At 32.9% G+C, this 20,772-nt stretch overlaps 2 protein-coding genes across 2 annotated transcripts in view; one reads left to right on the top strand and one right to left on the bottom strand.

Moving 5' to 3' along the window:
* Nucleotides 1-1,287: 1,287 nt before the first annotated feature.
* LOC123694203 (serine/threonine-protein kinase RIO1) lies at nucleotides 1,288-4,265 on the top strand. Its single transcript, XM_045639562.1, has 4 exons — nucleotides 1,288-1,479; nucleotides 1,637-2,779; nucleotides 3,277-3,463; nucleotides 4,032-4,265. Exons 1-4 carry the CDS (start codon nucleotides 1,417-1,419, stop codon nucleotides 4,187-4,189), a joined length of 1,551 nt encoding a protein of 516 aa, XP_045495518.1. The 5' UTR covers nucleotides 1,288-1,416; the 3' UTR covers nucleotides 4,190-4,265.
* LOC123694200 (ATP-binding cassette sub-family G member 1) overlaps nucleotides 4,256-20,772 on the bottom strand; it is a 65,090-nt gene continuing 48,573 nt past the window's right edge. Inside the window, exons 6-10 of the mRNA XM_045639558.1 lie at nucleotides 20,273-20,387; nucleotides 19,510-19,902; nucleotides 15,074-15,238; nucleotides 14,044-14,300; nucleotides 4,256-5,911 (exon numbers count right to left, since the gene is read on the bottom strand). Of these exons, the coding sequence (XP_045495514.1) occupies nucleotides 5,570-5,911; nucleotides 14,044-14,300; nucleotides 15,074-15,238; nucleotides 19,510-19,902; nucleotides 20,273-20,387 (1,272 nt within the window). The 3' untranslated portion in view covers nucleotides 4,256-5,569. The remainder of the gene's footprint in view (nucleotides 5,912-14,043; nucleotides 14,301-15,073; nucleotides 15,239-19,509; nucleotides 19,903-20,272; nucleotides 20,388-20,772) is intronic.

Genomic DNA, 20,772 nt, shown 5'->3' on the forward strand with positions numbered 1-20,772 from the left:
CGAATAAAGAATAAGAATCACTATCATTATCTCTGACATCATTAACTCTTCCATGTCTGCAGTTATTCCATCTTGTTTTTTTTTGTACTGCTCTTCAACATGAATAACATGGTTCGGTCAAAGAATAAATCTCGTCGAGATACTGATTTTGTGTCTTTAAACATTTTGAACGGACTGATCGTTAATTTTATATTGTTGCTTGAATAGTTTTTAACTTGATTACTGGTATCATCCATGCAAAATAATAATATTAAACAAATCATACCTACTTATAATAATGTGCAATGCAATCAAGATGAAAAGCATCAAAATATCAAGTCACACTTAACAATGCATTGAGATATTTCTCGTAAACACTCTTGTTTTTCCTTGAAAACTACATCTCTTTCAAATTGTTTCATTTTAAATTTATAAATCATAGTTTAAAGTTTTCGTCATGTTTTCAACTCAGTTTTCAAAAATATTTTTTTTTTAATTTTTTTTTTAGAAATCACTAAAATCCTAAGCTAAAATCGCAGAAAAAAAAATCACTTTGACAAGCTTTGACACATCAACAACTCAGGTTTTAATGACAGTCAAGTGTTACCAAATAAATTTTCGAAATAAAAAGCCAGTTTCATCTTTCGGACGTGACTAGTATAGATTTATTTATTGGTTTAAATTTAATAAATGAAACGATACCAATTTAAATTTCGCATTGTTTATGTATGATGTGCGCATGCCTTAATGCTCTAAGGCGCATGCGCAGGTTTTTATTATTTTATAATTTTAATAAAATAAATAATTCAACAATTTCAATGATGAGCCTATACGGACCTAACGGTAAAGAATACGATTTTGATAAAATTTGCCAATTTTGCTATGGATGGGGTGCTAAAGTGTAACTTTTTTATACCTAAAATTAAAAAAAAAAATATTAAAAAAAACTAAAGGGGACCTAACGAAAAAATTGTGGGACAAGATCATTTTCGACCCAAAATTCCATAGATGGGGTGCTAAGTTTGCACTGGTTTAATTTCTGTTCTTCAACGTGTTGACATTTTAGAAGTTACACATTAAATAAAATGGAATAATTATTCTTAATTAAGTATTCGTATTATTAAGCAATAACAATAAGAAGACGTCTGAAGAAGTGTTCCTGAAAATCCAACGCTAAGATCTCGATCGCACTCCTATATTAATGCATTCTAGCAATATTAACATAATGTCAAATGTCACAATATTATGTCAAATGTAATGCGTCAAGTTCAGAGGCGTCAAGCGTCAATAATTGTCCAAATTCAAATGTCAAAATAAATACATGTGGATAGTCGAATACCGTGTGGTAAAAGTTTTTAATGATTGTTTTTTCTTTAATTCTATATCAAAATCTTTTATTTTCCGGATAACTACCTAGATAACAATAAGTTATAAGCAATGTCTGACGGCCAATTCAGTGATTATGAAGAAGATATATCTACAAAGGTTAAGTCAGTGCGGGTTAGTATTCGAAACCTTAGTTTTTGAATTATTTATCAGCGCATCAGAAGTTTGATTATCTATAATATAAAACTTCTTTGTAAACCCTTTCGTGTCTTTGCTACCGAGCTCCCCAACGTGTCTTTTCTAAGCAGTTTAAATATAAACCAATGTATAGTTTGCAGATACTCCTACATATCGAGAAATAAGCAGTGATGATCTCGATTCAGATGACTACTTCTATGATTCGGACGATCAAACACAAGGCCCGAAGAAAAAAGAAAATGTTAATGCCCAAGCTCCTACACACAAAATAACATCATATCAACCTAGTGAAAAACTTTTTAAGAAGTATGTTAATCGAATAAACGTTGATAAGTATGAACCATCTATGAGCGAAAATACTCAAAAATTCATAGAGCGTAATGATCGTAAAACTGACAATGAAAGAATTAGGATTAAAGATAAGCATGACAGGGCTACAGCTGAGCAGGTTATGGATCCTCGAACTAAAATGATTCTATTTAAACTTCTCAATAGAGGAGTCATAAATGAGATCAACGGATGCATATCTACAGGCAAAGAAGCTAATGTATACCATGCTACATCAAAAGACGGTAGAGATTTTGCTGTAAAGATATTCAAAACGTCAATATTGATTTTCAAAGACAGAGACAAGTATGTATCAGGAGAGTATAGGTTTAGAAATGGCTATTGCAGATCAAATCCCAGAAAAATGGTCAAAACGTGGGCTGAAAAGGAGATGAGAAACCTTGTAAGATTGTTCAATGCTAATTTAAATGTACCAGAACCTATAATACTTAGAAGTCATGTGCTTGTCATGACTTTTATGGGTGAAAAGGGATGGCCGTCTCCAAAACTCAAAGACGTTGAAATATCTCAAACCTCAGCTCGATCGTTATACAGAGATTGTATCATTATGATGTGGAAAATGTTCAACATATGTAAATTAGTGCATGCCGACTTATCAGAATATAATCTCTTGTACCATAACGGAAACATAGTTATGATAGACGTCTCGCAGTCTGTGGAACATGACCACCCACATGCTTTTGAGTTTTTGAGAAAGGATTGCACTAATATATCTGACTTCTTCAGAAAGAGAGGTGTGGCTACATTAACAGTTAAAGAGCTGTTTGATTTCATAACTGATACATCCATAAATGAAAGCAATTTAGAGGAATGTCTTGAGAAGTTATCGGAAAAGGCAGCGTCAAGGAACTTTGACGAAATGAGCGCACAGGAGCAGGTAGAAGAGGAAGCATTTAAAAATGTTTACATTCCCAAAAGATTGACTGAGGTAAGATTACTGTAGACTTTATAACCACAAAAATTTCCAATACTTGATAGGTTGTATAGCATTTGTGCCGAAATATATTTTTAGTGCCAATACATGATGATCAAAAGCAGCTACTGATATTTTTTATAGATCCCATACAAATTATTAGCAGTATTATAGAAAATTCAATTATTTATCTAGTTTTGTAGACTTTCTTCTATTATTTTCCAGTGTCATCATACAGGTTAAACCTTAGACCAAGAGCAACTTTGTCTCCGCAACTATTTTCTCTCTCCCACCCATGGGCTAATATGAAAGTATGCGCACGTAGCGACGCAACTCCCCATACAATTGATGGGAGAGACAAAATAATTGTGGAGACAAAAGTTGCTCTTGTGCACTAGCTCTTATTGTAATAGTATTGACTGTAATTGTACGCAACAGTTATTTTATTGTGTATCATTGTGGTTTTTAATTATATATTTCTATGAGTTAAAATTATTTTACTGTTACTTTAGGTTATCAACTATGAGCGAGACATAACAAAAGCTAAGAAAGGCGACACAACAGACCTAATATACAAGAAAATAGCTGGTTTCAATGAAGATCTCACAGGAACAGTGGATAAACCGGACATTTTGCAAGAAGATGAAATATCGGAGAGCGGTTCAGATAGTGACTCTGAAAATGAGGAGGATGATGAAAGTAAGTTCTTTTTAACTTTATTATAATTTATAACTGTTACAGTTTGAAAAATTTTGGTAGGGAAGCATAGTATTTTTACTTTTTAAATTATAATTGCTATGCTTGAAAATTCTAAATTCTTTTTGTATTGGTAGTATAACTTACCATCACTTATCCTGCCAGATAACTTTTTTTTTCAGTATTTGTCAAATTACATGTATCTCTCATTCCAAGATGAAAATTTACAAAAAAAAATAATATAGATTTCAGAATATGAAGAAAAGGAAGTCTCTTTTCTAGATTGTTAGGTATAAATTACATTTTGTTGGAAAATGGGCTAAGGATAATAATAAGTGTTATTAATAATGGTATACTTATAAACATCTTTTTTATGCTTTACATAGAAATCTATCAGTACATTTTCGATCCAATATAAATAATCTATGCGTTAATTTTCTTTTGGAATTTTGAATATCTTTTTAAACAATTAACAGGAATTAAGTGCATGTGCATTATATCAAGAAATTCAAATGAGATTGGAAAGTTATTTTATATGTTGTAATTAATTTTTACTTATATGGCTTTTCAGAAACAAAATTCAAAAACTCGGCTCGCCCCAGAGACGAATCGCCAAACAGCAAGAAGGCAAGAAAGAAAGCTGTTAAAGAAGAAAAAGCAGAAAAACGTAAATCAAAAACAAAAAAACATGTTAAAAAACGCAAAGATAAAGGAACGGGCAAGAAGTAAATCCTTTTTATGTATGTTATAAGGTAACATGAAATATTTGTAAATAAGTGGTAAAAAATACACATATTATAAGTTATTTTTTTCCTTTATTAAAAAAGTATAAAGTTCCTACATACCTGTAATATATTTTATAACTACATGCTTATTATACTACATTCATTTAAGGGCTGATTTTTCAATCCTTAGTTAAAACTTGTTCGTCGAATAATGTATTAAACTATCATTTCAAAATGAATTCTAATTGCCCGTATTTAACTGTTTACAGGTGACATTTTAATATTATTGTGTAATACTTTGACGGGTAAGCTTTAAATAGCGATTGAAAAATCGGCCCCAAATCAAATGCTAAAACGAAATGTATATAATATCACTACCGTTAAATACCTCTTATATATATTTACACTTATTATATCTATCAATAAATATCTAAACATAGTTATGCAGTTAACTGGTAATTTGATGAGGACTATTAAATTGACAATGTTTGGAATTTAATAAATTTTCATACATTTACAATATTCTCTGTTACATGAGTAATATCACAATATATTTTCTTATAATTTTGAAAACAAAAGACAATTTTTTATGTTGAAAACAATGAACTCAATGCGCATTATCAGTATTATAATAATTATTGGCAATGTTACCTACTTAATTGTAAAAGTTTTCACATCTTCAAATTTTGATATTATCGTTAGGAATTTTTGATATTATTATAGGAAATAATACTAATTTATGGAATTTGTACCAAGTAATAACAGTTATTTCTGTCTTTTTGTTCCGCGGAATTAGTCCTAGGTAAAATATTAACTTCTTAGGTAAGTTGAATATTTCAAACTACCTTCACCAGTTAATTTATGACAACAAAAATAGAATACTGCAAATTATTCCATTTTATGTTTGTAAAACTCCAAAAAAAAGAGAAAAAAGTAGACACCATAAGTGAACGAGCTATGGCTATAGTAATGTTTTAATTATATTTACTAATAAATAAAGTAAGTACACAAAACACAGTTTCAACACTGGGCAAGTACGAGCACACAAATATTGTATAAGATACGTTACACATTATTTGAAGGAGTGATAAGAGCCACCTATCAAGAAAACGCAACCAATTACACAATAAATGGTCGATTTAATTAGAAATATGGCTATTTCAATGTCTAAACTATAAATCAGTCATACGCCTATACATACAGGACTTCTTTGGCTACACAAATTCCTGTTTGAAAAAATGCATCTGATCACGACGTAACTATAAATTATTTGAATATAACGTTATCAGTTATCACATATCGTTGTACTAGCAGTACCGGGGAATATTGAATATCACATTGAATGTTTGTTTTTACATTGAATGTTCACGAATTAATTGACCAATCATGTCGCGAATCGCCATCTCAAGCCCATGAAGCAGAGAAATCTGACGGAGAGCATGATGATGACCATTATGAGGATTTCGAACCAGACTGAGTTGTTTTCGATGTCTAGATATTTTAATAGGACATCTGGTTTGGCGAAATGGCAGTAGACATCGCTGCATTCTAGAGGTTGTCTTCCGAAGCCGAAAATGGTTAGGACCATGGCAACGACGCCGCATCGAATGAAGGATGTTTTCATAATGATGTTCATCAGAAGTGGGATGCGGTGCGCGAAGTCGAAGCCGTAGATGGCCAGGCCGAGGAAAGGAGCAATGGCGGCTGGGCCGATTGCGCAGCCGTTCTGGAAAAGTTATTATAATTGTTGTAACAGGTAAAAATAAATTCTGCCAAATTATTTAAGGACGTATTTACAAATTGACGCGCATCAATTTTAGGTATTGAGTCTTACTACTACACGTGCACGGCTCACACACACATCGAAATGCGCGAAGCGGCGAAATTATGAGTAAACTGACACGACTTGATAATTGAGCTTATTTTTATTGCTATGTTTTTTTTAACTTTACTTTGATTTGTAAAGTTTGTAACGTTGAATGGTCACAAAAGTAGATACCATTTATCTAATTTCATTGGACAGTGATTGTTTGGTAAACAAGTACTTGCCGAAGTGTACTTCGAAGACTGGTACTGGAACTCATAGACGAGTGGAGCTAGGTGTGCCGAGTTTGGGCTCGTTTTGTTAGTAATGTTGAGACCTTACCTCCGGACTTGATGGAATGACCTGCAGGTGTACTTCGAAGACTGCTACTGGAACTAATAGACGAGTAGAGCTAGGTGTGCCGAGTTTGGGCTCGTTTTGTTAGTTATGTTGAGACCTTACCTCCGGACTTGATGGAGTGACCTGCAGGTGTACTTCGAAGACTGCTATTGGAACTAAAAGACGAGTAGAGCTAGGTGTGCCGAGTTTGGGCTCGTTTTATTAGTTATGTTGAGACCTTACCTCCGGACTTGATGGAATGACCTGCAGGTGTACTTCGAAGACTGCTACTGGAACTAAAAGATGGTTAGAGCTAGGTGTGCCGAGTTTGGGCTCATTTTGTTAGTTATGTTGAGACCTTACCTCCGGACTTGATGGAGTGACCTGCAGGTGCATTTACAAAATATGTTTTATTAATTAATGTAATAATATAGTGTCGACTTATAAAAATACTACAGGTTTGCCGGCAGCTTCGCCTGCATCATTTTTAAATTTAACCCAAATTCGGCGCCATTTTGAAATTCTTTGTTAATTGACCGATTTCGTTCAAAATCGATATCTGAGGATCCTTAGGATCACAAAACAGGAAACTGTTACAAAAATTTGAAAAAGTCAACGCCATTTTGAAATTTTCTGTTATTGTACCGATTTCGTTCAAAATCGATATCTGAGGCTCCCTGGGATCGCAAAACAGGAAACTGGTACCAAAATTTTAAAAAGTCAGCGCCATTTTGAAATTCTTTGTTATTGTACCGATTTCGTTCAAAATCGATATCTGAGGATCCTTAGGATCACAAAACAGGAAACTGTTACCAAAATTGAAAAAAAAGTCAACGCCATTTTGAAATTTTCTGTTATTGTACCGATTTCGTTCAAAATCGATATCTGAGGCTCCCTGGGATCGCAAAACAGGAAACTGGTACCAAAATTTTAAAAAGTCAGCGCCATTTTGAAATTCTTTGTTATTGTACCGATTTCGTTCAAAATCGATATCTGAGGCTCCCTGGGATCGCAAAACAGGAAACTGGTACCAAAATTTTTAAAAGTCAGCGCCATTTTGAAATTCTTTGTTATTGTACCGATTTCGTTCAAAATCGATATCTGAGGCTCCCTGGGATCGCAAAACAGGAAACTGGTACCAAAATTTTTAAAAGTCAGCGCCATTTTGAAATTCTTTGTTATTGTACCGATTTCGTTCAAAATCGATATCTGAGGCTCCCTGGGATCGCAAAACAGGAAACTGGTACCAAAATTTTAAAAATTCAGCGCCATTTTGAATTTTTTTGTTATTGTAGCGATTTCGTTCCAAATCGATATCTGAGGATCCTGAGGATCACAAAACAGGAAACTGTTACCAAAATTGAAAAAAAGTCAACGCCATTTTGAAATTTTCTGTTATTGTACCGATTTCGTTCAAAATCGATATCTGAGGCTCCCTGGGATCGCAAAACAGGAAACTGGTACCAAAATTTTAAAAAGTCAGCGCCATTTTGAAATTCTTTGTTATTGTACCGATTTCGTTCAAAATCGATATCTGAGGATCCTTAGGATCACAAAACAGGAAACTGTTACCAAAATTGAAAAAAAGACAACGTCATTTTGAAATTTTCTGTTATTGTACCGATTCGTTCAAAATCGATATCTGAGACTCCCTGGGATCACAAAATAGGAAAATGGTACCGAAATTTAAAAAATTCGGCGCCATTTTGAAATTCTTTGTTAATTGACATATTTCGTTCAAAATCGATACCTGAGGATCAAACTCAGCTCTGCTGGTTACGCTGGCAGAAAGATTCGACAGTTAACTGACATAGAAACTGCAAGAATTGTATATTTTGCTTCTTTACCAGCTGAATTTATTAAATTTTGGTACCAGTTTCCTATTTTGCGATCGTAGATCCTCAGATATCGATTTTGAAGGAAATCGGTACAACAAAGAATTTCAAAATGGCGCTGATTTTTTAAAATTTTGGTACCAGTTTCCGGTTTTGTGATCCTAAAGATCTTTAGATATCGATTTTGAACGAAATCAGTACAATAACAAAAAAATCAAAATGGCGTTGACTTTTTTAAATTTCGGTACCATTTTCCTGTTTTGTGATCCCAGGGAGCCTCAGATATCGATTTTGAACGAAATCGGTACAATAACAGAAAATTTCAAAATGGCGTTGACTTTTTTTCAATTTTGGTAACAGTTTCCTGTTTTTAACCGACTTCAAAAAAAAGGAGGAGGTTATCAATTCGGCCGGTATATATATTTTTTTTTTTTTTTTTTTATGTATGTACACCGATTACTCCGAGGTTTCTGAACCGATTTACGTGATTCTTTTTTTGTTCGATGCAGGATGGCGTCGAATTGGTCCCATAAAAATTTTATTCGGCTAGGCCCAGTAGTTTTTATTTTATGAGCATTTTTGTCTGTACTCGATGACTTAATTGGAATGTAGCAAGTAACTTTGATTCACTTCCCGGTAACCGATTGAGCTGAAATTTTGTATAAGTGTGTAAATTGGATAGCGATGAAACATTATCATGACATAGAGCTGATTTGATGATGGAATCGGAAGGTGGCCATAGGAACTCAGTAATATATTGACTCAACTTTATCGAGTTTGGGCTCGTTTGATTCGTGTTGAAAATTACACTAAAAAGTATTAAATAAAATTAACTGCGTTAAAAACAACCGACTTCAAAAACGGAAAAGTAAAAAATAAAAAAGATTTGATATTATTAATTACTACATATTATTTAGATGTGCTATTTATTAAATAGGTTTGAAGTCGGTGCCAAACACTAAGCACTTAGTATTAAGCCCGTGCACCGACATCAAACCTATTTAATAAATAGCACATCTAAATAATATGTAGTAATTAATAATATCAAATCTTTTTTATTTTTTACTTTTCCGTTTTTGAAGTCGGTTGTTTTTAACGCAGTTAATTTTATGTGATCCTAAGGATCCTCAGATATCGATTTGGAACGAAATCTCTACAATAACAAAAAAATTCAAAATGGCGCTGACTTTTTAAAATTTTGGTACCAGTTTCCTGTTTTGCGATCCCAGGGAGTCTCAGATATCGATTTTGAGCGAAATCGGTACAATAACAACGAATTTCAAAATGGCGCTGGCTTTTTAAATATTGGAACCAGTTACCTGTTTTGCGATCCTAGGGATCCTTAGATATTGATTTTGAACGAAATCGGTACAATAACAAAGAATTTCAAAATGGCGCTGACTTTTAAAAATTTTGGTACCAGTTTCCTGTTTTGCGATCCCAGAGAGCCTCAGATATCGATTTTGAACGAAATCGGTACACGTACAATAACAGAAAATTTCAAAATGGCGTTGACTTTTTTTCAATTTTGGTAACAGTTTCCTGTTTTGTGATCCTAAGGATCCTCAGATATCGATTTTGAACGAAATCGGTACAATAACAAAGAATTTCAAAATGGCGCTGACTTTTTAAAATTTTGGTACCAGTTTCCTGTTTTGCGATCCAAGGGAGCCTCAGATATCGATTTTGAACGAAACCGGTACAATAACAAAGAATTTCAAAATGGCGCTGACTTTTAAAAGTTTTGGTACCAGTTTCCTGTTTTGCGATCCCAGGGAGCCTCAGATATCGATTTTGAACGAAATCGGTACAATAACAAAGAATTTCAAAATGGCGCTGACTTTTTAAAATTTTGGTACCAGTTTCCTGTTTTGCGATCCCAGGGAGCCTCAGATATCGATTTTGAACGAAATCGGTACAATAACAGAAAATTTCAAAATGGCGTTGACTTTTTTTCAATTTTGGTAACAGTTTCCTGTTTTGTGATCCTAAGGATCCTCACTCCTCAGATATCGATTTTGAACGAAATCGGTACAATAACAAAGAATTTCAAAATGGCGCTGACTTTTTAAAATTTTGGTACCAATTTCCTGTTTTGCGATCCCAGGGAGCCTCAGATATCGATTTTGAACGAAATCGGTACAATAACAAAGAATTTCAAAATGGCGCTGACTTTTAAAAATTTTGGTACCAGTTTCCTGTTTTGCGATCCCAGGGAGCCTCAGATATCGATTTTGAACGAAATCGGTACAATAACAAAGAATTTCAAAATGGCGCTGACTTTTTAAAATTTTGGTACCAGTTTCCTGTTTTGCGATCCCAGGGAGCCTCAGATATCGATTTTGAACGAAATCGGTACAATAACAGAAAATTTCAAAATGGCGCCGAATTTGGGTTAAATTTAAAAATGATGCAGGCGAAGCTGCCGGCAAACCTGTAGTATTTTTATAAGTCGACACTATATTATTACATTAATTAATAAAACATATTTTGTAAATGCACCAGCAGGTCACTCCATCAAGTCCGGAGGTAAGGTCTCAACATAACTAACAAAATGAGCCCAAACTCGGCACACCTAGCTCTAACCATCTTTTAGTTCCAGTAGTAGTCTTCGAAGTACACCTGCAGGTCATTCCATCAAGTCCGGAGGTAAGGTCTCAACATAACTAATAAAACGAGCCCAAACTCGGCACACCTAGCTCTACTCGTCTTTTAGTTCCAGTAGCAGTCTTCGAAGTACACCTGCAGGTCACTCCATCAAGTCCGGAGGTAAGGTCTCAACATAACTAACAAAACGAGCCCAAACTCGGCACACCTAGCTCTACTCGTCTATTAGTTCCAGTAGCAGTCTTCGAAGTACACATGCAGGTCACTCCATCAAGTCAGAAACTAAATATGAAATTTATAATCCCATAAGTATGAAAAATTATAAATAAAATCTTTCCCTGGTGTGCCTTGGTTGTCGGTGCAGAATGCGTCAATGATCAAGTTTATTAGGTCAAATATCTGTGCCTCCAGTGAATAAGGGAGTAAGACGAGTTATTCCCTTTGGTTTTTATTGCACCATTGGATTCAGCTCGTCAAAATACACAACATATCAAAAGGACATATCTCTAGCTGCATCCTAACCCATTTTTTCGAATGACCCAAACGGTATAAGTAGGGTGTGATTAACGGTATAAGTTACCTTATCCATCATTTTAGGCAATCGCAAAGGAACTATTCGTCTCGAGTCAAAATAACCCACGAACACAAGGACGTATGTGTAGTTATACTTTTTGAATAAAGACATAATTAATTTTGTTCCATCCGTGCTAACACTATTTTAGTATAAAAACGCATTTGTGTCATTTTTCTAACATGAGCATAAAGGAACAACTCTTAGTGTCATTGGTTCAAGTGACGATATGAGACAGTTTCTCATTAATGCCGTGTTGTAATTGGTCTATTTGAATACTGCACGGAAACAACAGACACTATTTCTTTTTGCTTAATAATATTTTTCAATCGTTTTTTCAATAAATATGCAACAATAAATCTTTATATTTAAAAAAAAGGTATTTATCAATCAACTTGGAATACCTACTAATAATATTTCTATGGAAATTAACTATTCTTTGCAATAGATAAAAATACAGTTTTAATTAACACATTAAGTGCATTTAATGATATTATACTCTTTGTTTACCTCTATATAAATACAGAACGTTAATTGAATTATCTAAAAAAGCCAACCAAAATGTTAAACTTATATTTTCTTCTTTTAATTGGGTAAGTTTTCTAAAAAATAACTAGTTTTTAATCTTTTTTTTTAATTTAATCTAACCAATAATACTATAATTATAGACGCATAGAAAAAAAAATTATAACCAGTCTTGTAGAGTCTCTTCAAGTCGTATTTGCATCCAAGGCACCTTCAAATCTGTGCTTAATTTTTTCATAAAATCTCTGCGGCTCATTGTTTTTTCTTTATTTATCTATATTATTTTGATATTATAAGATATAGAAATTGTTAAAATTTCATATCATGCCGTAAAATATCGCCACTGAACATACAGGAATATGGTTTTCGAGCTTCTCTTAACTCTTTATAGTGCTTGTATCCTCAATGTATAACAAATATTCGTTACCAGACAACATCTCAGCCACCCAATCCTCTTTCTTGGAGTCCAAATCCAGCGGAGGACAACAGTCATTTACTAAAATTGAAGGTTTTTCGTCCTAGTGTTAAAGTTTTCTGGATCCTATTTTATACTCAATATATAGTATATTATAATACTATATCATGTAAAACGTGACTTGGAAAAAAAATATTCACATAAATCACAAAATAATTTTTTTTAAACAATCGTAAAAGTTCCGAAAAGCCCAATTATACGTCAAAATGACGTACAACATCCTCTTTACTACAAAATGGCGGAATTTACCGGGAAGAGCCAACTATGTACTGCTAGGTCTCGACGGCTAATGAGTTGTTTCTGGATTTCGAAGTGATTCAAATATAGAAAAGACAAAGATATTTCGCCGCGGTGTACATCAAATTTACGTAGATTGGACTTCTAGGGTTAAATGCATAAACACCTAAATGTTGTTTTGTTTTTATTATATCTAATAACGTTAAAAAATCCGTTGATTTCACTCGTTTTTCAAGCTACATGCATGGTTGTTCCACTAAAAGGCTTCAATTGAGTCATAAAGTACACAAATTTCAAGCATGATAAGTCGCATTATTTCTATAAAACCAAAACTGGCAATAATATAAGTCGTGTTATGCGACTATGAACATAGTGCTTTAGGGCATAAGTCGTTATATTGCAAAGAGCAAAAAAAAATTATGTGAATACATTGAGTTATTCCATGCTTACTCGTTCATAAGGCCACAACTACAAAAAAACACGAAAAAAGTATATTTATGGGGTTGTTACAATATCTGTTTATATGTAAAACTAAAGTCTAACATCATATCTTACCCATACAAGCTTAAAAATTTGAAGTTATAAAGATTTAGTGTTGATATATAGTTTTTTGTCTCTCCTGAAAAGTGCTGTTTTTGAGTTATTCCCTTATTCACTGGAGGCACAGATATTTTGTATACGTACAGCGATCTTTTCGTAAACGAGGAGCTGCCTACAAGCGTCACAGCGTCTACTCACAAAGGCGTCCGAGCGCCGACTAAATTACTAAAATATTTCATTACAAATTTTTGTACAATAAATCAAGATAGTGTCAAATAAAATAACCCTTATTTCCATGCAATAAGTATCACGCGTTACAGTTAAATATGTGAAAAAATAAGATTTGATTTTAATTTTTTTCTCAGCCTATTTGTAACATTTTGATAGTTTTCTTTGCTACCTTTTTGAGTTGGACATGTCTGCTTACTTAAAATATTTTTAAATCAATAAATTTATTTTATTAAATACAAGAAAAATGTTCCTGTATTCAGCACGATATTGTCAATTTTGTGTGAAAGGGCAACGGAAAATATTTTTTATAATATTATAAACCAAAATTTTCGACTAAAAAATTGCTACCATTTAAAGATTAAGGATTAATCTATCTATAGTAATTATTAGTTAAATTTGGTTTTGTATTATTATGTCGCAAAATGTACCGAAAAACTGCTTATTTTTGTCAGATTCGTAAACGCGTCCTTAATATTTTTAAGCGACTGAAAGCACAACTGGATGGATTTTCAAAAATTATGTTATTTTAAGAATGTTTCATCTTTATTGGAGGGGGTAACATACCTATTTTGTTTTATTAATATGTTACGAGAACAAGAATACCTACAAGCAGCAAGGTTTCTAAAGATAGATATGAATAGTGTTATCTAAGGATTTTTACTTATTATCATGAAGGCAAAAAAATCTAACTTACCCGCACACTGAACACCGATCCAATAGCCATTCCCACGCCTTCCGACACCAGAGACACAATGTTGCCAGTGAGACAGAACGTCAGATATCTGTCATACGCGAACGGCACGCCGACCATAAAGTACACAATACTACAGAAGATCACGTTCAGTGATACTTGTACTGGCAACTTCGATACTGTGAGCGCTGCGTAGTATGGAACTAGGTTGTACCAGCCGTTGAAATGTTCCTTTTTCACTAGTTTCACTTCTTGCGGATCTGGAATATGAGAATTTTGATTGTAACTTTATGTTAACAAATAGTGTAGCTGGGGTATAGTGAATAGATATATGCCCGTTAAAAGTACCCAGTTGGAGCACAGAACCAAGTACGGAAAATTGTTCTACGTTGTATGTAGGTGTTACAATCCTAAGACCTAAGATTGTTAAATGCTATAGATTCAGCCTTGGACATAAAGTATGTAGGACTAAGTACCTACCTAGTATCTACATAACGTGTTTTTTAATATTGAAAAATCTATGTTTACATTAGACTACGTCTTTACGATATTAATGAAGGCGTTAATATTCAATCGATGTGTTATTACCACCATCAATAATTAATTATTGGTAATAAATAGAACTAATAGTGGCCGTTAAAAGCTTTATTTTAATGGTCATCGTATTACGTATGTGATGTAGATACTTAATTCTAATAACTGATATTATAATTATTAATAGTAGGTAATATTTTTTTTTAATATTTTTATTAATAACTAATATTTTTATTTATAATAGTAGAAATTAAAAAGAACATAAAATGCCATATTTTTACAATAAATTGTTACGGCTTGGCGTGAGTTACGATTTTAATGATATACCTAGACCTAGTACATACCAAATATATACCTAGTAATGTATACCAAGGCTATAGGATTTTTTTGTATGATCTAAAATAGATGTTTACGTAAAACGTTATTTAAAAAAAGGTAGGTAACCAAACATTCTTTACCTACAAATTAAATACGTTAATCTTAAAATCAAAATACTTACACACTAACACGGGAACCATGATTTGCGTGTACACGAAGAAGATAACAAGACCGACGCACATTTTCAAATGGTTGAACATTTGGGTGCCGTCGTTCGCCATGTTGAAGAAGCAGACGCCGACAAGCACCGCGCATCCGATGTGGTGTATGCTTTGGATCCATAGTGCTGAAAATTTATAAATTAAATGTTAGTTATATAATATACTAGCTAAGCTAGTAAAGCTAGTCTAGCTTTATGATGTGTGTGTGTTTGTTTACTCTTTCACGCAAATACTTCAGAACCGATTACAATGAAATTTAGCACACATATAGAGGGTAACTTGGTTTAACACATAGGATATGTTTGATCTCGGAAATCCCACGGGAACGGGAACTATGCGGGTCATTCTTTGACTGCGCGGGCGAAGCTGCGGGTGGAAAGCTAGTGGCTTGTGATAAACATACATAGATATATTATGTTAAATATATACTTCTACATATAATTAACACCCAGACAGAGTAAGCATCGATGTTTATCACACAAATATTTGCTCTGGGTTGAAATCGAACCTACGACTTCTGGCATCGAAGGCAGAGCCGCATCAGCTAAGCCAACCGGTCAGTCTCATTATTACTAATGTAGGTATAAGGTATATAGATTTTGATTTTATATAAGTGTGGAAATTATTTAAAAATGTACTACCACATGCTGCATGTGTAATTATGGAGCATGCTGCTTTATAATAATTAGGTACACGTGCAGTTAAAAACATATTAATCAGTAAAAAAATAGCACCATAATTAGCGTTACTTAACCCTAGATTACTACCCTTCGTCGATTCGACGACGCGTCACCAAAAAAATCGCTATAACTTTTACGCGCGCGACCGTATGGTTTTTTGACTTCAGCTAATCTCAGCCAACCCGTTGCGCTTGCGATGGACGGTAGTGCTTTGTGCGTGGAAGGTCCACACGCGGTGTTCCAGCAACCATGGCTCGTCACATCGACGAAGGTTAGTATTAACGTAACTTTTCGTACTATTTAGTTAAGTTAAAATTACGTTATTTTATCTTTTATAATGGTGCCTATTATTTTATTTTTAGATACGATTCATATGTTAGTTTTAGAAGTTGAAAGCGATGAGGAAAATTCATCTGCGAGAGAGCCTGAAGACCACGTTGAGGCTGAAGAGGCATGAAACGGAGGGTGATGATGAAGTTTCTCTGTAAATAAAGAGCAATTTCCAGATCAAGATTATGAGGCAAGTAGTAATACATCTCCCCACGCTCTATTGAAGATGAGATACCTAGCACTTCAGCTGACCCTAGCGATTACAAGACCATCGCATACCATTCTCCTTGGGAAAGACAAACACATATTATGGTCATCACAACAGTCAAGGCCACAAAGCAGAAGACTTTCAAAGAACATAGATACATAGCACGTGGACCTGTGTGTGACGCTTTTTTCAAGATATTTTAGATCCTCTTCAATTTTTTTCAGGTATAATTACTGGTGACATTACTGATACTCTTTGGGACTCAATTACATAAATTTTAAACATGCCAGAAATAAATAATGTGAAAGTTATAAATGAGACTGAGTAAAGTAATGCTGCTAATGTGCCTCCATAGCAAACTAAAATAAACATATATGCTATATTATGTCCCTCCGTAAAGCAAAGGTAGACCTAAAAATAGGTGCACTAGGTGCAAAAATCGTTGTGTGGGGAACACAAACTTGATGTGTGTCACAAATGTTTTAGATCCTAAGCTATTATCAAAATTATATTTTTAATTAATTTTTCAGATATTATTTTTGTAAGTAATACTTTATTTCGAGCAATTTAGGGGTATATATTATTTGTACGGAATTTTTCAAAAAAATTAAGAATGTTCATAAAGCGTGTAAACTGTGATCTCATTTTGATGACTGTTTGAATTAAAACTATGTTAAAATAAATATTTTTATATTTTTATATGTAGATTAATACCTTGTCCTTAAAATAAAGATATAACTACAAATATATTTTTTTAATTAAACTCCTAAATCCCCTCCAATAAACAGCGTAGTCGAAACGACGAAGGTTAGTATTAAACGTTGAAAAATAAGGTTAGTGTTCTAGGGTTAAAGTATATTTAATTTAAAACCTAACTATCTTAGTTACCAGATAAAACTTTAGACAGCGTTTATCTTTATGCGCAGGTTCTCTTTAATCTGGATTTTTCTTATTTCACATAGACAACTAAAAAGTGACAGATCCCTGGTTTAAAGTTAGACTGTTTTTAAATTGTTTTGTGGTTATACCATAACAGTTTAAACGTCTATCAAACTTACTTAGTTATAATCACCGTTTACGTACATTTTGAACAATGCTTCATGAATATTACAATTCCATTGTTCCACATTAAAATACTTTGAACGCTTTTGCATAAATAATATAAACCATATTTGAGTTATCAGCGTGAGACTCAGCATTTATAAAGCATTAAATATTGAGTAATTGGTCTTGTAATATAATTAAACATGCCTATAGGAAACAGTATTTATGCAAATTAATTTTATAAATATCAATAAAATAATTATAGTAACATGACACACAATAGTTAGTATGCTAATAAGTATGTTTTTGTTGATTTGAGTATTGTGTAAAACTCGTGTATGAAGAAGTAATAAGTAGGTGGGTAATTAAAAGGACCATCATTGTTACATGCAAGAAGCGTATTTCTATTTTTATTCTTTATAGTTATAACTTATAAGTATCTATAACCGAGAGTAAAAAAATAGCAACGTTATTAAGTAACATAATATAATGTACCGAAATATTATGTTAGACACGATTTTTTCTAATTTCCTATTTTACCTTTACGTTTATAGCCTATCAGTCTAAATTGATACTGAAATGGGTAAACTTGCCCATAATTTAGAAATAAAGCTTTACAATGCACAAGAGCAACTTTTGTCTCCGCAACTATTATTATTTTGTCTCTCCCAAGTCCCATCAACTCTATGGGCTAGTCTAGTAAGAAAGTGCGCGCACGTAGCGACGCAACTGCCCATAGATTCGATGGGGGAGACAAAAGTTGCTCTTGCGCGCTAGCTCTAACATGATCTAAGTTTACTACAGTGTGCGGTAACAATTTACACTAAAATAGTTCCTGTTATAAAGTTCTAGGTACTTTCTTACAAGAAGTATTGTGGACTTTCACTAATAGGAGAAACCATAGACTATGATTACAGAAAATCTAATTACTTATAGGTATACCTATCTACTTCCTACCTTCGAAAGCAATCCTCACGCCCATGCTATACATTAGGTAGATTGATATTTTATACAATAATAGTTATCTATCTTCTTATATATCGTTATTCATATGAAATTGCACTTTTAAGTTTTATTGCATACAATAATTATTGAAAAAAGCATCCTTACAGGAATGTTTTTTGATGGTAGGTTGCAGTACTTGCCAGCGAACTAGCGAAGTCAGATATTTATTTATTATTTATTTATACAATACAATAATACAATTCATTATAAATTAAATTAAACTGGCGCAAACATAATCTCTTTAGAGATTTACCGCGCGCCAGCGCCGTCGACATACAAAATAAAGATACGCTAATATTGACAAACAATAATACAACATTATTACATACATGCATTCACAGAACTAACAAAAATATTTCGCAACATCTAAGCACCTACATCTTTTATTTATATAATATATCATATCATATATCAGACTATAGGTATAGTACCTAACTAATATTAATTAGTAATCTGTACTTTGGTACTAGTATAGTATTTTATCTGTGGCTATGGTCCGCGTTACAGCACGATACATATTCAGTAGTAATGTAAAACAATATTTGTCGTGAGTATAGGTATTATGTTTATTATCAATAATATAATATTTAAAACACGACGCATTGACACCAATGTGAATGTCATAAAATAACAATAATGTATGTAGGTAACTTCATCAGAAATATGTACCTATATAAATTACCATAAGAGCTGGTAACTACCGCGTATTTACCTATTAATGGATACGTAACCGCGTAACTATAAATATGTCAATGCTGAACATCTTCAGTGAATACCAATTTACATATGTAATTAAAATTTTACTTCTCAAGTTTATTCTTAGCGTTGAAAAAAAATTTACTTCAAACAGTGAATTCATATTTTTCCATAACGCGGCCAAAGGTCTAAATAACAAATTACGAAGCGTCAACAAACACACTTCAGATCATTGTTGAATCTCAATATATTATGTTTGAACTTTGAAATATCATCAATTAATACAAAAAACAAGAACATGGACGTCAAAATAAGGGTAATCACTATATAATCAGTATTTTTATTGTTTTGTTGTGTTTTACTTACAATTTTCCTTAACATGCAAATGTCTAAAATTCAATAACTGAAATTTATGATAAAAGATAATATTTACCTTGTCGATTTCTTGATATTTGCAGCAACATTCTAGTAAGTAGTATCGTGAACTGTTCAAAATACGTAGTAGGGTAGCCTCTTGCTTCTGTCTTCTGCATTTTCATCCACGCTATCGACGAATCTTCCCTTGACATTTTGCTTGCTAATGTTGTTGATGAAGTACTAACTGCTACTGCTGTGTATTCTTTCATATTAAACGAGCACTTTTCATTGGACACTACTAATTCTGTTTCCATTAAATTGTCGTCAGCCTGATAGCAGATTTTCAATTGCATGTTATTGACTGGTTCGTGGGTGGTACTGTCTATTTTGGCTGATTTATACATTGTTCCATTGAGTATTTCTTCTGATAATACTTTTATGTATTGCTGATGTTCCGTTAATTCGATTACTGAAATTGTAAATAATTTATTAACATCAAAGTCAACTTAAATAGATTTTAATGCAAAATATACGATTTTACAAAGAAAACCAATTAATTCGATTTAAAAATACGTTAAATAGAGTTCGATTCATTGTTCCAATTATAATAACGATTTCCTGAAAGCTGATCCAAATACCTGCGTTTACATATTAATTTATTGAAATATAAATTTATATCCACGGAATACGGAAGTTTTTTTCTACTGCAAATAATACCTCAGATTATCGACTTAATATATCGAAAAAAAACATGACGATTTGAACATAAGTAATACTAGTGTTGTATGTTTTACACATTAGTTAGAAGAATATAAAAGTTTAAATATAAAAACACTTACTGAAATCTGCTGGATTATGGTGTCGCGGGCATACCAAACCCAGTGTTGAAAGGTGGGGAACCATAGCGTCCGTGTCACCTTGGTAGATGCAGAGACCATCTGCGATTATGTACGCCTGTAAAGAAAATTATATATTTAGTTATAAATAAAAACCGGCCAAGTGCGAGTCAGACTCTCGTATGAAGGGTTCCGTATCTTACTAGAAAATCATTGATAGTATGGGGACCCCAAATAATATTTTTTTTGTATTCGTTGTTATAGTGGCAACTGGCAACGGAAATACATCATTTGTCACTTTTTATCCATAGTACCTATAGTTTGTTTGATCGCGATTTGACGCGAAACAAGAATCCGACTTGAAAAATTGTACGGGACTTCTCTTCATACTAAGTAATTAATTATTATTAGTAGAATTAATTGATAAAAGCAGGACATACCTGTTAATTGTTAGCACGTGTAAAATAATTTGCATAGTGGTTGTTATTTAATTATAAATTTAT

Source organism: Colias croceus, chromosome 9 (genome assembly GCF_905220415.1).
Source record: "Colias croceus chromosome 9, ilColCroc2.1".
In the NCBI taxonomy this organism is placed as follows: Eukaryota; Metazoa; Arthropoda; class Insecta; order Lepidoptera; family Pieridae; genus Colias; species Colias croceus.

Coding starts and splice junctions, on each gene's coding strand:
- LOC123694203 (XM_045639562.1), top strand. CDS start 1,417: ATGTCTGACGGCCAATTCAGTGATTATGAAGAAGATATATCTACAAAG. Junction 1,480..1,636: donor CAAAGGTTAAGTCAGTGCGG/GTTAGTATTCGA, acceptor ACCAATGTATAG/TTTGCAGATACTCCTACATA. Junction 3,464..4,031: donor AAATGAGGAGGATGATGAAA/GTAAGTTCTTTT, acceptor ATGGCTTTTCAG/AAACAAAATTCAAAAACTCG.